Below are 17,979 nucleotides of genomic sequence, written 5' to 3'. Positions count from 1 at the left end.
TTGCTCGACTTGTGGTTATGATTGTCATAAGGTTCTTAAGCCCCCAAGCATTTATGAAAACCTTTGATTTTGGATTTCCAATCTGGTTGTGAATAATCAATGAATCTCACATGGAAATGAACTGCCGACACCCATTTTTGCTATCTATCGGTTATGCATCAGTAGGTTCCATCTGGACGCATTCATAATTTACTTTTCGTGCATGTGCTGATGTCTTTTAGGGGAATTAACTAGCTCAAAACAAAGAAAGCATTCAAGGAACTAAAGTAAATGACTCTAGGCAAGAACTAAACCCAATCACAAATAAAATAAAATGGAAATAACATATCAACTATAGTAATTATTATAGTACAATTAATCAAATAAGTAGGAGTAAACTTTGATAAAGATCTAAGGTAGCAGAATTTAGAAAGAGAAAATTGACCAATATTTGCCTAGTAACTAACCCCAACTATATATGGATTGGGCCGTCCACCTAAATGTATAAAAGTTAGCATGCATTGTTCTTAAATATTCATGGTGAGGTGCTCGTAAGCAGCCTCATCCTCATCTTCTTTTTAATCGTTTATCTTAACAGCTCAAAATGGTCTAACCAAAAATAACAATAAAAAGTAAATTCCAACCAGTTCTGAATCTCTGACATTTGTTAGAATACTTGTGGGATGATGACCTAAAATCTTTTATGTAGATATATTCAATATTCAAATAAATGATGAAACCATTTTTTTTCCTGATCTACTCACCATTTCCTTAAATATATGCCCACAGAAAAGTGAATGAATCACATGCATGGTATTCCATATTTACTTCACGGTTGACCCCATCCTCTTCATCAATTGATCAACTTGCCGAATAGGTGAAAATAATGGAAAAAAAGATACTTACTCACACATATATATGTGGGTTTATTAAATTGGTAAGTGGTTGAAAATGAAAGTTAAAGTTGAGAGTATGATCTAATGCATGCACCACCTAGATTAGACCTACGTTCGACCGGTTCCGTTCTTACACGTTATGTTATTTGTTTTGTTTTATATCAGTGTTGCAAAATGAGCCAACTATGATTGACTTCCACAAGAAAAAACAAACAAGTTTCTAATTTCTTCCTTCCTAAGCTATTTACAACCACATCCCTATATGAATCAATATATTTTGATAAAAAATATATTCTAGTGTTCCTTTTTAAATTTGAAGTGGTTGTTGTAACTTGTAAATATTAAATTTTGAATATACATTTATATATGAATCATGATCTTAAAATGATCATGTCAATTATATTATGAAATATTTATTTAAATTCGAAATTCACCTTAAATATTGATAACATAATTTTTCATTTTCCTAAGTAAATCGAAATACTTGAGAGTTAATCTCAACCGGGAAGACCAAAATTGTATATATGCACCACATCTTACATAATTTACAACTTCTATCAATAACTCTAATCAAAGTAATTAATTAATTAATTAAACTTTAAAAATGTAATTAAATAAGAACAACCTACATGTTTAAATAGAGTGGAAGTCAACCTCAATTTTGGCATTGATTATTATCCACGACCTACCTATTTCAATTACGTAATTTAGTATAAGTATAGCAAATACTTAATGCAAAATTAAACCTTCTACTAGCTAGTTTATGTGAAAGATCCTTCTGTCATAATTTTTAAATTAAAAAAAATCAAACATAACAATTAGAAATCAAAGTTATTATATACATAATGGTGCTGCTGAACCACCTGTGCTCTCTGAGTCTCAGAAATGCGTTCTCATTTATGCATTTGACTTTTTTTCTTTTTTGTTTCTCATTTTAGCAGGATATATTGTGCTGTGAGATGAGAGAGGCAAATGGGTTGGGCACACCTTTTTTTAACATAGAAAAAGCATTTAAAGAAAGCAATGGTCAAACTTTTTATGATCCATGGAATCGAATTTCAAGAATTTTATTTTGCAGGATCATATACATAGCAGGAAAAAAAAAAAAAGAGAGGGTGAGGTGGGGGAGGGGGCATATAGTAAAAGTATAGAGATACAGGTGCAGCAGCAGCAGGCAAGGAGCTATGAATTGTAGGTGGTGGTGGCTGGTGGGTTGCTCATCCAACACTAACCAAAGCTCACATGACTAAACCCCATTTTCATAATTTACATCTCCCATTCCATCCTTTTCTATTAAACCCTAAAAGGGACCAAGAAAATACACACTGTTTATCTTTGCGTCACTTGTTTCATCTTTTTATTGCTTCATTGACATTGTAGTCTTCTTCTTTTTTACTTTCTCAACTAAACTCATTTAATTCTCTTCATTCAATGCTTGAATTAAAGACCCTCTTTCTTTCCCTGCAAAAATTAGGTGAAAATTCGTAGAGGAAAGAGAAATAGGAAAAACAAAGAATAAGATGAGAGTTAATTTTGGGCTTTGCTACACCAAGTAATGGTTAGGACTCTTTTCTTTTTTCTTTTTCTTTTTTTAAGGAAAAAAAAGGCTTTAAGAGGTTTCAACGACCTCTCAGCGCATTTATGGTGGTGCATCTGATAGTTAGACACTAAAGAGAAAGAAATTAAAAAGAAAGGGAAAACAAGAGATTTGATGGTGCAATTCAAAGGAACAGTCTGTCCTTAATAATTGCCTTTCTTTATAATTTCACCTATAAATCCTCTTTCTATACTCCATTTTTGCACAATCATCTTCTTCTTCTTCTTCTTCTTCATTTTTTTCTCTGTTTTTCAGATCTTTAATCCTCCTTTTTTTTTCTTGATGAAGCAGCTTTCATGTACGTAAAAAATAAAAAAAACAAAGCAGAACCTTCATTTCTTTTACGTAAAACTTTCTCTTTCAGTGCTTCGTGTTTCCACATTTCTTTTTGAAAAAAACCCATATTTTAGGTAAGTTATTGTTTTCAACTTTTCTTAGAACCATTTTTTTTCTAGAGAAAATTTGAGGTAGGAGCGAGTTGTTTTGTTGTAGTTAAGAGGTATATGGATATATCGACTGCATTGCTCCTTTTGGCGGCTATCACAGCTTACCTGCTGTGGTTCACGTTCATCTCACGGTCGTTACGAGGTCCACGTGTCTGGCCTCTATTGGGCAGCCTTCCGGGCTTAATCGAGAACTGTGACCGCATGCATGACTGGATCTCCGACAACCTCCGCGCTTGCGGCGGTACGTACCAGACCTGCATTTGTGCCATCCCCTTCTTGGCTCGAAAACAAGGTCTCGTGACGGTCACGTGCGATCCCAGGAATTTGGAGCACATCCTCAAGTCTCGTTTCGACAATTATCCCAAAGGTCCCACGTGGCAAGCCGTGTTCCATGATCTTCTCGGTCAAGGCATCTTCAACTCCGACGGTGACACGTGGCTCTTCCAAAGGAGGACCGCCGCGCTGGAATTCACCACCAGGACTCTCCGCCAAGCCATGGCTCGTTGGGTTAGTCGAGCCATCAATCTACGCTTCTGTCCCATTCTTGAGAAAGCTCAAAGCCAAGGCCAGCCGGTTGATCTACAAGACGTATTGCTTAGGCTCACCTTTGATAACATTTGCGGCTTAGCTTTTGGTAAAGATCCACAAACATGCGCCCAAGGTTTACCCGAAAACGGCTTCGCTTCAGCTTTCGACCGAGCCACCGAGGCCTCTCTTCAAAGGTTTATTTTGCCAGAGGTTTTGTGGAAGCTAAAGAGATGGCTCCGGCTTGGCTTAGAAGTGAGTCTGAGCCGAAGCTTAGACCACATGGATGAATATCTATCCAACGTCATCAATACACGTAAGCAAGAATTACTGAGTCAGCAAAAAGATGGGAACCCACACGACGATTTGCTGTCGAGATTCATGAAGAAAAAGGAATCCTACTCGGACGAGTTTCTCCAACACGTGGCACTCAATTTCATCCTAGCTGGACGTGACACATCAGCGGTTGCTCTCAGCTGGTTCTTTTGGCTCATCTCTCAACATCCAACAGTTGAAGACAACATCCTAAGGGAAATCTGCACCTTCTTAATCGAGACACGTGGCATTGACACGTCAACGTGGCTTGACGAGCCCTTAGGGTTCGAAGAACTTGACCGACTGATATATTTGAAGGCAGCATTATCAGAAACCCTAAGGCTATTCCCTTCGGTGCCGGAGGATTCAAAGCACGTGGTGGCCGATGACGTGCTGCCGGATGGGACTTTTGTTCCGGCGGGGTCGTCGGTGACGTATTCAATATATTCAGTAGGGAGAATGAGGTCAACATGGGGTGACGATTGCCTCGAGTTTCGTCCTCAAAGGTGGTTGTCAGCGGACGGAAAGGAATTTATAAAGCATGACTCTTATAAATTCGTGGCGTTCAATGCAGGGCCAAGAATATGTTTAGGGAAAGGTTTGGCTTATCTACAAATGAAGTCAGTGGCGGCTGCGGCACTGCTGAGACATAAGCTGACGTTGGTGCCTGGCCATAAGGTGGAGCAGAAAATGTCACTGACGTTGTTTATGAAATATGGGCTTAAAGTTAACGTGCATGGAAGAGATTTGGGGGCAATTGTTGAAAAGATTATGAGTGAAGAGAAAACGCAGGGTAAATTGTGAATTTTAGTGCAAATATTTAAGGCATGGTGATGAGACTGATGATCAGATGGAGCGGGGGCCACTCAGAGTTGCATTCTTCACGGATATTGAACAAGCAAGGAAGTTGGGTACATAAATCATGGAAGATCCTTTTATAAGATAGAAAGGAAGGAGAGGTATTTTTAATTTACAATTTAATATATATATATACTTCTTTGCTTTTCTTGTAGGGAATCTTTTGAATTTATTTTATAAAATTGTTTCATAAATCTTCTTGTTTGTTTGTAATGGAATTGGACGTGACATGAATTCAATCATTCAATGAATTAAGTTAATTTACTTTGAATACATATTGGGATCTGATTATTTTGTTCTTTCTGTTGTCTCAAGCTAGGATAATATGAACATCTCCATTCGCTCAATTTGTCTTCCTTCCAAAAGGGTTTTTAAATGATAAGCTTAGTTTCATTATTAAATAAAATAACAAAAATATCCCATTTAATTTTATCACTTTTATTTTGATTTTTAAGTCTTTTACACTTTCGGACTCTGATATGAAATGGGGTGGAAGTATTAGCTCTTTGTAGGCCAGAATAGACCCACATTTTCCCTTGAAATCTGGCCCAAAAAGTCCCCTACGAATACTACCCGTTCCAAATGAAGGCATACAACTATAAATGTATGCACCCAACTTCAAATTACAGCATTAAGGACCCCTTATCTCTCCTACAATTAGACATGTAATGTATGGCCCACCATGTTAGGGAAGTATGCAGCACAGGGTGAAATATTTAGTTTAACTCGGGCATGCGAATTGTACAAATTATTTGTGACTCAACATTTTATGGGCAAAGATATGGTTTCATGGGTCGGAACAAAATATTAGCAATAAAGTCAATACACTCGAAACAAAAATGAACTGAGAAAAAAACAAAGGAATTTAGCCTTTAAATAAGCATTTCTCCGGCCAACTAAGTGTTTTTTTGAACTGCACAAGAGGCTTATAAGATGGTATAAAAGGCTGTTTGATCATGGATTTTTCACTCACCTTCGCATTCCTTTTTCTATCGCTTCCGAAAGTTGTGTCTTGCTTGGTTATGTAGGATGCAGTTGTTCCAGGTATAGCATGTTCCTAGTCGAGTATCTTCTCTCCAGTTGAAAATAAGTTCCAGACTAATGTGCCTATGATGTACAATGCAACCGACACCTTAAACACATCATCCCATGAGCCTGCGGAGGATATGTTTGTAGATGTGAATAAAATAAACTTGATGTGACATATAGGAGAATAAAATCAACATGAGGCTAATTCGAACCTCGTTGGAGTATGTAGCCAGTAGCAGCTGTACCAAAAACGCCAGCCAGCACTCCAGCAGTGTTAGACAGTCCTAATAGAACTCCCTGTGATCGACCTAAACAAGTTACTTCCAGAAAAGGAGAAAAAAATTGCCATTTTTGAATACTGATGATTAAGGGAATTGTTTAAATAAAAACCACAGAGAATTACTCTTCCAAAATAGAAAAAAGCCTTACTAGTTATGTTTATTTGAGGATTATCATATCGATATGCTATTATTGGTTCTAGCACTTGCAGACATGTCGAACTGATTTTACCATGTATCGCCCTAAGTGTTTGGGAAGATTGCTTCCATCTTTCACATTTTTACAAAAGTACAGTATGAGCAGAAAAGTACTGGGATATCATTATAATAAATGACATCTCCTTTTAGTTATAAATTATATTCTATTATAAGAAACTCACAGCATAGCGTGGGCCAATGTCTTGGTGATTGGAATAAAGACCAGACTGAGAAAATGCATCTGATCCCTGTCGAGAAAATAAAATTATGGATCACTATCTCTGCCAGATTTGATAAATTAAGAACCTCAATAGAAACCAAACACCTAAGCCGGCTTGTATGGCCAGTCTAATACAGGAGTTTCCTGCACACACTGTTTTTTATATAAAAAGAAAGTTTATCTGGATAAGTATCTCATAGCTGTGGTGGAATAAAAATGAAGATGGTAATGCCCAAATTCAAATATGAGGTTAAACTGAAAAAAAAAAAAAGATACCTGACTACATGCCATGCACAGCACTGCCATAGCAGGAGTTCTGACATAGCTTAGCTGTGTAAGGAAGAAGGCTGGCCCCAGAAAGCCTATCGATTGCATGATCTGCAAAATTAACTAGTTATAACATGATTACATTAAGGGGCATGTATCAAGTAGTCTGACAATCACTTCATCAACTTTCTGACTGAACTACTAAATTTCCTTAGGTCAGGTCTAAATGCCATGTGAGACTTCTACTGTATAACCGCTGACTTCTAGGTGTGATTTTGTTCCCTCAATAAATCAAGTTAACTTTTGAAGTTTATAAGAATTTCTAAGATGGTACAAGTTGACAAGGAGATTGAATTTAACTAAGACACAGAAGGGTTATAACCAAAGTTATCAATCAATACTACAAATTGGTACATTCAAGCATTTAATAATCCTTTGAAATAATCAAACTTCAAGAATCAAAGAAGAACTAATCCTTGCCTTCCTCACTGCTGTTATGGAAAGACCTCTGCTAACGAGTGTGTCTGCAATCCACCCTCCTATATTTGCAAAGGCAGCCATAGTCAACCAAGGCAAAACACAGAGGAGTCCAGATTCAGTGAGATTGAACTTTAAAACCTATAAGAACAACCACAAAGTTAGCTATCATTTTCTGGCTGCTAGATTAGATTTGTAAAAGGCTAAAGGTAAGATAGCTAGGAAAAAGTAGCAAGAAATTAAAAATTAATGCTCAGCAAATCTAATCCACAGCACACCAAACATGAATTTTGGCAGGTAAGGATGTATTCATGGAAAGGCATGGGCTGGAAAAGCAATACAGCCTGCACCTGAACTGTGAGCCATACACACTTCATGCCTCATACCCAGCAAGGCAATAAGTGCTGATGAGAGATGCCAAGTCTCTTCAGAAACATATGCCACGGCTAATATCTGATATTCAGATAAAAGATTGCAAATGCAAGTGAAAATTTAGCAAATGAAAAGCATGTTTTGTAGACTTTACTCGATGCCAATTGTAAGGTTGACATTGTTCATTGAACATGTTTCTAATACCTGATTGTAGTAAGTAGGCATCCATGTCAAGAGAATAAAAGTTCCCCAATTATGGCAGAAGTGAGAGATTATAAGAGCCCAGACAGGAGCTTTTGATAAGATTAACCGCCATGGAATGACCTTAACAGGTTCCTTTGATAGGCTGCCTCCCATGATTAGTTTCTTTTCTTCTTGACTAAGTTCCGGGTCTTCCTCTGGGGAGCTATATGCCTGAGAACCAACAACCACAAGTTGTACAAAGAAGTTCAAAGTGAGTATTAAGGAGTGACATCTAAATGACTGTACATTAATTCAATCACTTCCCCTTTTTATGCATAGAATATCCCAAACTAGTTGTTTAGAGTGTCTGATTTATAGTAAAAAAGTAAGCTTGGCAGTCAAAAACTTTCTGTAATAATGGGAGCAGAAATGGCTGGACTTCTAACATGTCTCATAGGAATAAGGTATGAACAGGTACGGTTTGTTTTAAGCTCATTTCAAGCATCATGCAGCCTAATCACTTACAAATGATTAGTTCCAGAGGAGATATTTTTATGTTGATTCTTTAAATATATTTTGAATAAGGCTAAAGGAATTAGGGCCTTACTTTTCTGAGCCATAAAGCAAACCAGATGCTTCCAAGGGAGCCAAATGAGTAGAAAACAGATGGCCACCCGAATTTGTGGATTAAGATGGGGGAGAAAGCCAGCCCAGTAACAGAACCAAGATACATGCCACTGTATACAAGTGCAAGTGATCTACTTCTTTCTGACACTGGAATCCACTTAGAAAGTAGGTTGTTCATTGCTGGCATAGCCACACCCTGCAAATAAAATAGATCAAACAGATGAGAATTCTTGCGTTTTTGTTCTGGGAAGTTAGGAATTATTGACTAAGTGAATAATGTTACGGAGTTATATTAGTAAAAGTCTCTAATCCATTAAACCTGATGAACTATTTTTCTTTTCCTATCATTCTTTCACCTACTTCGAACTTACAAGTTGATTAACATTAATAAAAAATTTCTAACTTCTTAGCCAATTAGAACAGAAACAAAAAGGCTGCTTCACTCAGCATGTGAATTTTGGAGGTAATTGGTGATCAACCACAAGTCAGCACAGGATAAATATTAGAAACCAACAAGCAAAGCAGGGCCAACCTCGCCAATTCCCATAAAAGCACGCATAATAAGTAAAAATGGAAGTCCAATTTTCGCAGCGATTGGCGTCAAAACTGTAGCTACTGACCACCAGACAACACCAAAACCCAGGACTAGCTTTCCACCTATTTTGTCTGCCCATATGCCTCCAAGAATCTATGTGTCAAAAGAAAAGACCATATTAAAAAGATTAGAAGAATATCTGGCATCAACGAACACTGAATGAAAACCACATAGAGGTTAAAGCATGCCAATATAATGCAGTTCCTAAATAGAAACTAAATAATTCTGCATATTTTAAAGTAGTTGAACCACACCTGAGTGAGCAGATAGCCCCAGAAAAAAGAGGACTGAATCAAACCAACTGTTGCACTATTCCAGTTAAACTCTTTTGACATAGGGAGTATAGCAATGCTCATGTTGACCTGCAAAACGAATATATAACACACAGCTCAGTCAGCAAGCATATAGAGATGTATAGTGGTGCTATAGTTTATAAGAGAGTTACTAACACGGTCCATGTTGCATAACAGAAATGCTGCAAAACAGAGGAGTACAATAACCCAGCGCTTTGGAAAACTCTGCCACCAAGGGATATCTCTCTCAACTAGAATAGCTTCATTGGTTTCATCAGGAGACGGCAAAGAGTCCAACTTTGCTTCAGTTATGTCATACTCCTCAGATTTATAGAAAGCAGAAGTCCTGTTTTCTACTATTTTGTCCTTGTCACCTGCCTCAAGCCAACCTCCAGGCGAGGAACTTGAGAAAGAACAGCATGCAAAACTTCCTTTACTTCTGTGTTGAGGATAAACTCTGTGAGACTTATCACTATGGTGCAGTGACAACAAAATAAATTGCCTTCCATTCGGAGAAACTGATATAGGTTTCACAATGTTCCCATGCACAACGGCTAAAGATGATCTTTCTCCCCTGTGAAGCAAGATGGCTTGCTCCCCTCGACATAGTATACCTGCCATTGTCATAGTTTACAACACTCAGCCAGAGCTACCAAATTACAGAGATATTCCAGATGTAAAAGACACTTGATTTGTGTGCCAATTCAGCATAGTAATTGACATTAAATGGAGAATGAAGCTAATAAGGAATATCCATTAAATACAGTATTTAAAATTCAAAGTAGAACCATTGCATTTAATACACTTTTAATATAGATAAAGGGGAATCATGGGACTACGCAGACAAGGCGGATTCCCCAAAGTTTATGACCAGTCAATAACTGTTACTCACAGTCCACAGCAACCTCATATCCATCGAAACTGTAAACCAATTGAAACCCCCATTGTAAGTATTATCCAGTTTGGCAAAACAATCTTCTAATTATTTGCAGAAAAAGAATGGAAACCGAAAAGATGAGAAGACAGAAACTGTAGCTTCATCATCAATCAATCAAAATTCAAACTGTTTACCAAGGAAACCACTAAATTCAGCGGGAAAAAGAAATCAAAGCAACATCATTTATCAATTATCGACTTCACATTTGAACTTCGGAATAGAAAAATCAAGATACATACTTCATGCAATCAAATTTAATCAGATTCCACGGTAGCTAAGGCTCCAAGCTACTGTTATCCACCTCAAAATGAAATTCAAATCCAAAGACGTATCAATACAAAATTGATAACTTCTAAGAAAAAAAATTAAACCACGAGGCGATAAACCAGGGAAAAAGAACATGCAAGTATTCAATCCTCGAGAAAAATAAAAAATGCAGTGAACATTAAGCTCAAACAACAATTGGAATCATCTCCAATTAAGGTAGTAAAACAATACCTGAACCGATAAAATGACCGAAATTTCGGGTGGAAACCAAACCGCTCATAGCCATTGCAGAAGCACAAGTTTTACAGCGAAAGAGTGTGAGGCTTAAAAGCTAATTATACCATTCAGCTGTAAACGAAAGCTCAAAAAATCTATAACCGATACAGTGTTTTTAGCTCTTTGTCCAAACGTCCTTGGACGCTTGAACGGATAAACAAAAGATTCTTTTTTTTTCTTCGATAGAAATTTTGTTGTGAATGCTTTATTTTTATTTATTATTAATAATTTTCTTTCAAAGCGGGAAAAATCTCGGTGGTTTAATATAACGAAGCAAAGGAGGGTCGAAAGTGTGACACGTGAGATATTAATCCACTGAAAGATGAAGAAGCAACAGGATCCTGAAAATACCCCTCCATGCACTTCGATATTACGGTGAGATTTGTGTGGCATGGACGGTAAATAAATTGTTTTAAAATGAATGTTTTTGGAAATGAGAAGGGGGGAAATCTCAACCGCGGTTAACGAGAAGCGCCGCCACCCTCCTTGTCGCTAAAAGGTTATAAGTTGGGACAAAGGCACGCCGGAAAAGGACCTGAACTAATATTGAAGTGCTAGCAAATTTTAATTAACTACTTTTTTATTTTAGAAAATCCATTTGTGGAATGAATTGTTCTCTTCTTTTTTTGCATCATATCATATTTAACAAAATTTCCATTTTCATTAAACCGATTCAATTAATTGACTGATCTTAAAAATAAAATAATGTTTTGATTAAAATTGACTGACCTTATTATAATTTTTATTTACTAGATGATACATATATAGAGGTATTCTCAGACGTTGAACCGAGTAGTTACCTAAATTTGTTCGGAAAAAAATACATTATTTTGATTAATATTTTACTTACGAAGAAAAATATAATGCAAAAGTATAAACATAGATACATTCGTCACTCAAGTCAGTCCAAAAAATAGCTGACTTACATGCAAAAGGGCCACATGGCCTAGCACAATCAATCAACTTACAACAACTCAAAAAGCTAGATTGATCAGACTCCATGGATCAAACAAAGGCACCCAAAAAGCGCAAAATCGAAAGGGAAAACAAACCAATAGTATCAAGCAACATAAAAACCTGATATTTACGCGTAAAAGGAAACTGATTATACAAGTATTTCATCGTTAAATAATAATCTATGCTTAAGGTGATATCAATGACAGATTCAACGCTCATGGCAGTGTGTGAATTTACCTAATAACAAGTTGAAACTTCAAGTATAATAATTTTGATTATAGCATAAAAACAATAAATAAAAAAGTTGTTGAAAACACGTATAACTTTAAACAATCAAGAAAGCCGCTTTCTTTACTATCTATACAATTAAAGTGGTCTAGGCATCACACTTATCATCAACATTTTTTCAAAATCAAATCGGATTAAGATATTGATTTAGAATAAGAGATTAAATTAATTGAATTATGAATTGTAGGTTCAATTAATTTTATCTATTTTTTAATAATTTATTTAATTAAATTAATTAAATTAATCGAATTAAAAATTAATAATCTAATTAGTAACTAGTTACATTTTAAATCAACAAACGAAAATCCACTTAATTTGAGTTCTTGAAAGAAAACACACACTAAAGCATAGATCTCGTTGAGAAAGGAAAAATAAAGAAGGAAATCAAAAGAACCATCCTTGAAAAAAAATAAAGGGAATTTAAAAAAAAAAGTGAAAAAAGGTGCACTTTCGCATAAGACAAGGGACAGGGCAATAAGCGCAGAAACAACTCATAGAAAAGACTGACTCAACTTTTCTAACATGCAAAATTAGCTTATTCGAAACACCTGCCCTGCCTGCAAATTAAATTTTAGTCATACTAATACAACATCATTTCATTATGAAAATGGTAAATATAACCCATCAAACAATAGCAAAGTTTGCATGAAAGTAATACGCAAAAGTCGAAGCAATTATACATTTTAACAAATATGACATAAATGACGATTCCCTCAAAGACCTCTCATTTCATAATATGCTCAAAGCAAATTAGTGCTCCCCACACATTCACTTTAGAAAAATACCAAACTAATTAAGCCTCCTAATGTCACTTTCTAAATCCATATGTTTTGAGAAATTCTCCTGAAATGCGACAAACCCAACTTATTTCTTGCCGTTGTACATCGATTCTACCTTACCATCGTTTCCTCCAAGCAACATGTATTTATCTTTCCTAGTCAATCCAGTGCATTCAAACCCCAGGACATCACCCAACACCTTCTGCACGTGATTCGCTACCTCGATCGCCGATTTCCCTCCGGCCTTCACTGTCATCTCTTCCGGCAATCGATCAAGGAACGTGACCTCGTATGTTGGCCTTGGATTCATGAAGAAGAAATAAGGGTCCCAGAATTTGACCCCTCTCACGGTCGTCCCGTAGAACATGCTCTGCTTGCAATTGACGGCAACGGGGACGATCCTATCGCTCATTTCTGCGAACAAAGCACTGAACCTCAACAAGAATTGCTCACGACACGTGGTCCCCTCCGGACAAACTACTAGATCACCTTTTTGCAACAGTTCTGAAATTCGGGCAGCATCGGCCGCACGATCACGAGTTAAAGCAATGGCTGGGATTGGAGATAGGAACCTCGAGAGACGGCTTACGCTGTATGTGACACACGAGACTTTGCGTCCAAGTGCGATGGCGATCACAATCGGGTCAAGAGCTGTGCGGTGATTGCAGACGTAGAGGTTGCCTGGGGTCCCCGGAGATGGTGGGGGAGGTCGCTTTCCGCGGATCACGAGGTGAATGCCGAGCATCTCGTAAGTGTAGCGTACGATACGCTCGGGTAAAGGTAGATTGAAGTAGACACGAATAATGGATAGGATGAAGCCAAATGGCAGCCAAAGGTAGGTTAGCCAGGCATTGAGTGGATCCGGACGTTGGACAAAGCGACCATCGTGGAAGATAATGCGGCTCTTTAGGCGATCAAGCGGTACTGGTGATGCTGATTTGCTAGGGTGCACCATGTACCCCTCCTGTTCACATCCCAAATTTTCATACACGTATTTAGTTTATAGTGCAAAAAGAATACTATAAATCCATCGAAGGTAGATAACATGTAGAAATGAATTGCAATATCCTACAATTTCTTTTTCTATATACGTCCGTATTTAAGTGAATATTTCAAATTTATAATAATTTTATCACTTGCTTATCAGTTGCTTTCATGTTGAATTTCAAAGTTCAATTCATAACATCCAGAGGGATACTATTAAATTAGATTACGTGGTATTTTTATAAGGTATAATGATTTATTTAGACCTCTAATTTTATAAAAAGTATCATTTTAGTTCTTTTAATTTTTCATTTTTTTAGCATTTAAATTTGCATCTTTTATCAAATTACTCAAAAATAATCAAAAAATTAACATTTTTTAGCTTTACTGATGTGACGTACACGTGGATTGTCATGTCACGTAGATGACACATTAGCATTTAATTACTTTTTAAAAATTTACAAAAATTATTTTTAAAAAAATTAAAAATCATTAAAATTATTAAAATAATATTATTTTTAATATTTTAAAATTTTAAAAAATTAATTAAATACTGACGTGTCATCCATACAGCAATCCGCATGATGCCACTTCAGCAAAGTTAAAAAATCTTAATTTTCTATCTATTTTGACGTGATTTAACAAAAAATACAAGTTAAAAATTAAACAGAAAATTAAAATTACTTTTTTATAAAATTGGAAGGCCAAAAAATTATTATACCTTTTCATAATTATGTAAAATTACATAAAAGTCCTATAAAAAATAAAAGTATTGGTAAACTATAAGAATAGTCACGTTTGTTTGCCTCATATTATATTTTAATTACTGATGTTTGAAATATTACGTTTTAGTCACTTACTTTCATTTTATTACGAAGTGGTCACTCTATCACTAAATTCGATTACCTCCCTAACAGCAACTGAACATCCAAGCAAATTGAATTGCCACGTAAGACTATCGTTAGGGAGGTAACAATATTTAACAATAGAATGACCACTTTGTAACAAAACGATAACGCAAATGACTAAAACGTAACATTTTATAAATAAGTAATTAAATGTAATCTGAGACAAACAAAAATAACTATTTTTATAATTTACCCTAAAAGTATTGACTTTCAGTATATTCTCTAAAGTAATGTTAAAAAGATCTTATAACAACCAGGGCGAAGCCATAATAATCTTTTAGGGGGACCAAATAAAATTTTAAATTTTTATAGTCTATATATTTATAATTTTTAAAAGATTAAATTAAATTTTTATAATTTTAGGGGGTCAAAATATAATTTTACTTTTACTAATTTAAAATTTTTAAAAAAATTTAAAAACTTAAATAATAATTTTACATTTTAGAAGGCCAAGACCTATGACAGCCCTTCTAGATTCGCCACTGACAACTACAAGAAATGTTAAAATCCTAAATTTAATATTTTATTTACTTTATTTTATTTGATATTCCACATGTGTAATATTAATTATGTTATTAATTTTTTATTTCATAAATATTATTTTATTTAATTTAACAATTCTTTTTATACGTGGACTTCAATTATTAAAGAAAAACACGAGATTAAAAGGAAAAATAAATAAATTTAAAATGTCCAAAAATAATACAGACACTAAAAGTAGGACTAGACCTTCTTAGAGACTAATTTATCAATAAATAACAAATTTTAGATTAAACGAGTTACGAGATAGGATCAATAAATGAAACTATGCCACCCAAAAAAGTACACATTTATGAGGTAGACCTGCACCTCTTTGTGTTGGTGGGCTGTTGAGCGATGTTAAAATTGTGGGTCCAATCTAAAAATTAATACTTTAACCTAACCTTATCTGTTTGGATAAAAATTAATTATGAATCTTAACTTTTTGGATAAAAAATAATTATAATGACAGTCTGAGTTAAACTTTTAATAAAATTAGACTTCATTATTTGTATACTCCATAAATTTATGAATGTTAATTTAAATTTTGAAAAAAAAAATGTTTCAAACAATATGTTAACTAGATTTTGGCTTAATTACTATGTGGGTTAAAATCTATGCAACAAATTTAGAAAAATTAAATATAATTTTGATTGAAATAGTAAAATTTTAAGTTGAAATATTATATTTTAAAATTTTATATAAAAAGATAAAAAATATATTTAAAATAATATTTATTATTTTATAAAAAATTTAGTAATTTTATAATTAAATTGTAACTATATCAAAATTTTAAATAATAACATAAATGTTCTTATATAATAATTAGATAAATTATTGATAGATACATATGTAAATAGACAAAATCTATGTTGTTTAGGCTACTTAGAGTGATGGAAATATTACAAATTAATTACAGCAACAAAACAATTCAAGTTAATCAAGTTTACACCGACCATGACTTTAATGATATAAATAAATATGTTTTGCAAGATTATCACGTTTTAACTCTACCCTGTATATATTACCGTTTAAAGATTTTTCTGAACTTACGTCGCTTTAATTTCATAATTCAGAATGTCCCTCGATTATTAATTCCTCTCTCGAGAAAAAAAGTGAAAGAAACAAAGAGAAAACCTATGAATCAAAGCTTAATATAAATGAAGAATATCGATCAACATAGAATAGATGATCGTAGGTCGTAGAAAGACGAGAAAAGTAAGGCTACATCTAGTAAGAAAACTAACCTTGCAAATTGACATGAAATCATGATCAGATTCACGGTCTCCGATTCCAAGATCAGGCGATTCATCACCAAACTCCTTCAAAATGGCTAATCTCTTAAACTTCCCTACTAAAACCCCGGGATTCTTCACAAATCCCGTCGCCTTCTTTGTTTTAGGGTTCACTTCAATCTCTGTGCCTAAAACTTTATCTCCGCCGAGAAAATCCTTCACAAACGGCTCCACCATGAACGTCGGATTCGCCGTTACCACTACTTTCCTCTTGCATCTGTCAAATACCTCGAAACTTTCCTTCCTTACATTTGCAGCATAGAATCTATGAAAAATAAAATAACACAGCAAGATAAGCTTAAAACGCTTCTAAAAGCTTAGCAAGAATGAAGTCGGACAATATTTTAAAAAAGGAAAAGGTTCGGATCTCTTTTGCTGGTGATACCTGGGAAGAACAGCGCGAGATACCAGCTCGATGTCGCGGATCTTGAGTCCAGCGAAGGAGATGAAAATGAGGATTTGAATACCAATAGCTTCGGAAATGAAGAGATAAGATATGATGACCAGAGGCAGAGAAAGAAGAAGGATAAGACCTCGAAGGAGGCTTCCCGCTTCGACGGCAATAAGCATGAAGTAGGGGAAAGAGCTTCGTGAGATTAAAAGCGTGCCATCCAGATCGGCGGCGATCGATTCGTACTTCAATCCATCGCATTCCGTTATCGATGGAAAGGTTTTCCCTGCTTTCGGTGGAGCCATTTTTTGTTTTTCTCTTTGTAGCTGTGCTGTTTTCCCTTCTGCTCTTTTAAGGGTGGGGGGGGGGGAGGAGAGAAGGGAAGGGAACGTTGTGTTTTAAATGTGGCGGTTGAACTTTAAATTACGAGAATAGGCCTAAGGTTATGGCGGGTCAGAATGACGGAACACGCAGATTTATACTGAAGTGACTGATACACCCTTTTCTTGTTAGTATTTGAAATGAAACTCCATAAATGATTAATAGTTTAATTTGAATTTTGAGATTATGGTTGCTCACTGCTCAACCGCTTTCTGCGCGCCCTAATTAATATATTTACTTCCGAAACACCCAAGGTTTTATTTTCTTTAAAAAAATTATGCAAGATTAAATGCACATTAGTCAATTTCCAAATCAGTAATTGTTTTTAAGAAACCTCTACCATTCAAAAACAATACTGGAAATTTTTCCATTAAAATTTAAATTTTCTATTGATTAAATAAAATTATTAAAACATTATCAACATATGTATGAAAAGGTAAGAAGAGTTATACTTTTTGTTCCATGCAATGTTGGTTGATAACGTAACTATGGTTCAAATTAAGTCGAAAGGTGGGTTGCCAGTCGCCACCACCCAAGATATATAATTAGTTATTTTTAGATCAAAGATTGGTGGCCTACAGACCAAGAATTTCGCCTATCTTTTCCCTTTAGAAGAATATAACGTCAATTTTTTTTCCTAGGCTTTGATATCTAGTTGTTACGCCCAATTTTCATTAGATATAAAGTTGAATTAAGTCCAGGGATTGAAATTCTTTTCAATTTGATTTTTTTAGTATGTCTATTTGGTGCATCCAAAGGTATCATAGTCACTTAATAATGAGGGTGATATTGGTTCGGTTTAATTGGATATTTTAAATTTTTTAAATCGTCCATTTTAATTT

General features: G+C 35.1%; 3 protein-coding genes across 4 annotated transcripts; 1 reads left to right on the top strand and 2 right to left on the bottom strand.

The window, feature by feature from the left end:
* Positions 1-2,026: 2,026 nt before the first annotated feature.
* On the top strand, positions 2,027-4,889 carry LOC107887453 (cytochrome P450 86A8). Its single transcript, XM_016811716.2, has one exon. It carries the CDS (start codon positions 2,976-2,978, stop codon positions 4,560-4,562), a length of 1,587 nt encoding a protein of 528 aa, XP_016667205.1. The 5' UTR covers positions 2,027-2,975; the 3' UTR covers positions 4,563-4,889.
* A 466-nt stretch (positions 4,890-5,355) lies between these two features.
* On the bottom strand, positions 5,356-10,973 carry LOC107887452 (ascorbate transporter, chloroplastic). Of its 2 annotated transcripts, XR_005904808.1 has the most exons (12): positions 10,591-10,973; positions 9,312-9,769; positions 9,117-9,224; positions 8,800-8,955; positions 8,248-8,463; positions 7,662-7,871; positions 7,089-7,226; positions 6,618-6,719; positions 6,304-6,369; positions 6,075-6,193; positions 5,858-5,942; positions 5,674-5,771 (listed from the first exon to the last, which is right to left on the bottom strand). XR_005904808.1 is itself a non-coding variant. In XM_041080944.1 (11 exons), exons 1-11 carry the CDS (start codon positions 10,643-10,645, stop codon positions 5,674-5,676), a joined length of 1,692 nt encoding a protein of 563 aa, XP_040936878.1. In that variant the 5' UTR covers positions 10,646-10,973; the 3' UTR covers positions 5,356-5,673. The 2 variants fall into 2 exon arrangements, 1 of the variants encoding a protein (XP_040936878.1); XM_041080944.1 differs by lacking the exon at positions 6,075-6,193 and having other exon boundaries at positions 5,356-5,771.
* A 1,488-nt stretch (positions 10,974-12,461) lies between these two features.
* Positions 12,462-17,335, bottom strand: LOC107924404 (probable glycerol-3-phosphate acyltransferase 8). The gene is made up of 3 exons (XM_016854838.2): positions 16,751-17,335; positions 16,318-16,630; positions 12,462-13,623 (listed from the first exon to the last, which is right to left on the bottom strand). The coding sequence occupies exons 1-3, from the start codon at positions 17,059-17,061 to the stop codon at positions 12,745-12,747; spliced, it is 1,503 nt and encodes a 500-aa protein (XP_016710327.2). The 5' UTR covers positions 17,062-17,335; the 3' UTR covers positions 12,462-12,744.
* Between the last annotated feature and the right edge of the window lie 644 nt (positions 17,336-17,979).

This window comes from Gossypium hirsutum, chromosome A11 (genome assembly GCF_007990345.1).
Source record: "Gossypium hirsutum isolate 1008001.06 chromosome A11, Gossypium_hirsutum_v2.1, whole genome shotgun sequence".
NCBI lineage: Eukaryota > Viridiplantae > Streptophyta > Magnoliopsida > Malvales > Malvaceae > Gossypium > Gossypium hirsutum.
The sequence above is the reverse complement of the archived record's forward strand: the minus strand, read 5'-3'. Positions and strand labels throughout refer to the sequence as shown.

Coding starts and splice junctions, on each gene's coding strand:
- LOC107887453 (XM_016811716.2), top strand. CDS start 2,976: ATGGATATATCGACTGCATTGCTCCTTTTGGCGGCTATCACAGCTTAC.
- LOC107887452 (XM_041080944.1), bottom strand. CDS start 10,645: ATGGCTATGAGCGGTTTGGTTTCCACCCGAAATTTCGGTCATTTTATC. Junction 6,720..7,088: donor CCATAACAGCAGTGAGGAAG/GCAAGGATTAGT, acceptor TTAATTTTGCAG/ATCATGCAATCGATAGGCTT. Junction 5,943..6,303: donor ACATTGGCCCACGCTATGCT/GTGAGTTTCTTA, acceptor GGTCGATCACAG/GGAGTTCTATTAGGACTGTC.
- LOC107924404 (XM_016854838.2), bottom strand. CDS start 17,061: ATGGCTCCACCGAAAGCAGGGAAAACCTTTCCATCGATAACGGAATGC. Junction 16,631..16,750: donor TCTCGCGCTGTTCTTCCCAG/GTATCACCAGCA, acceptor TATTTTTCATAG/ATTCTATGCTGCAAATGTAA. Junction 13,624..16,317: donor ATTTCATGTCAATTTGCAAG/GTTAGTTTTCTT, acceptor GGATGTGAACAG/GAGGGGTACATGGTGCACCC.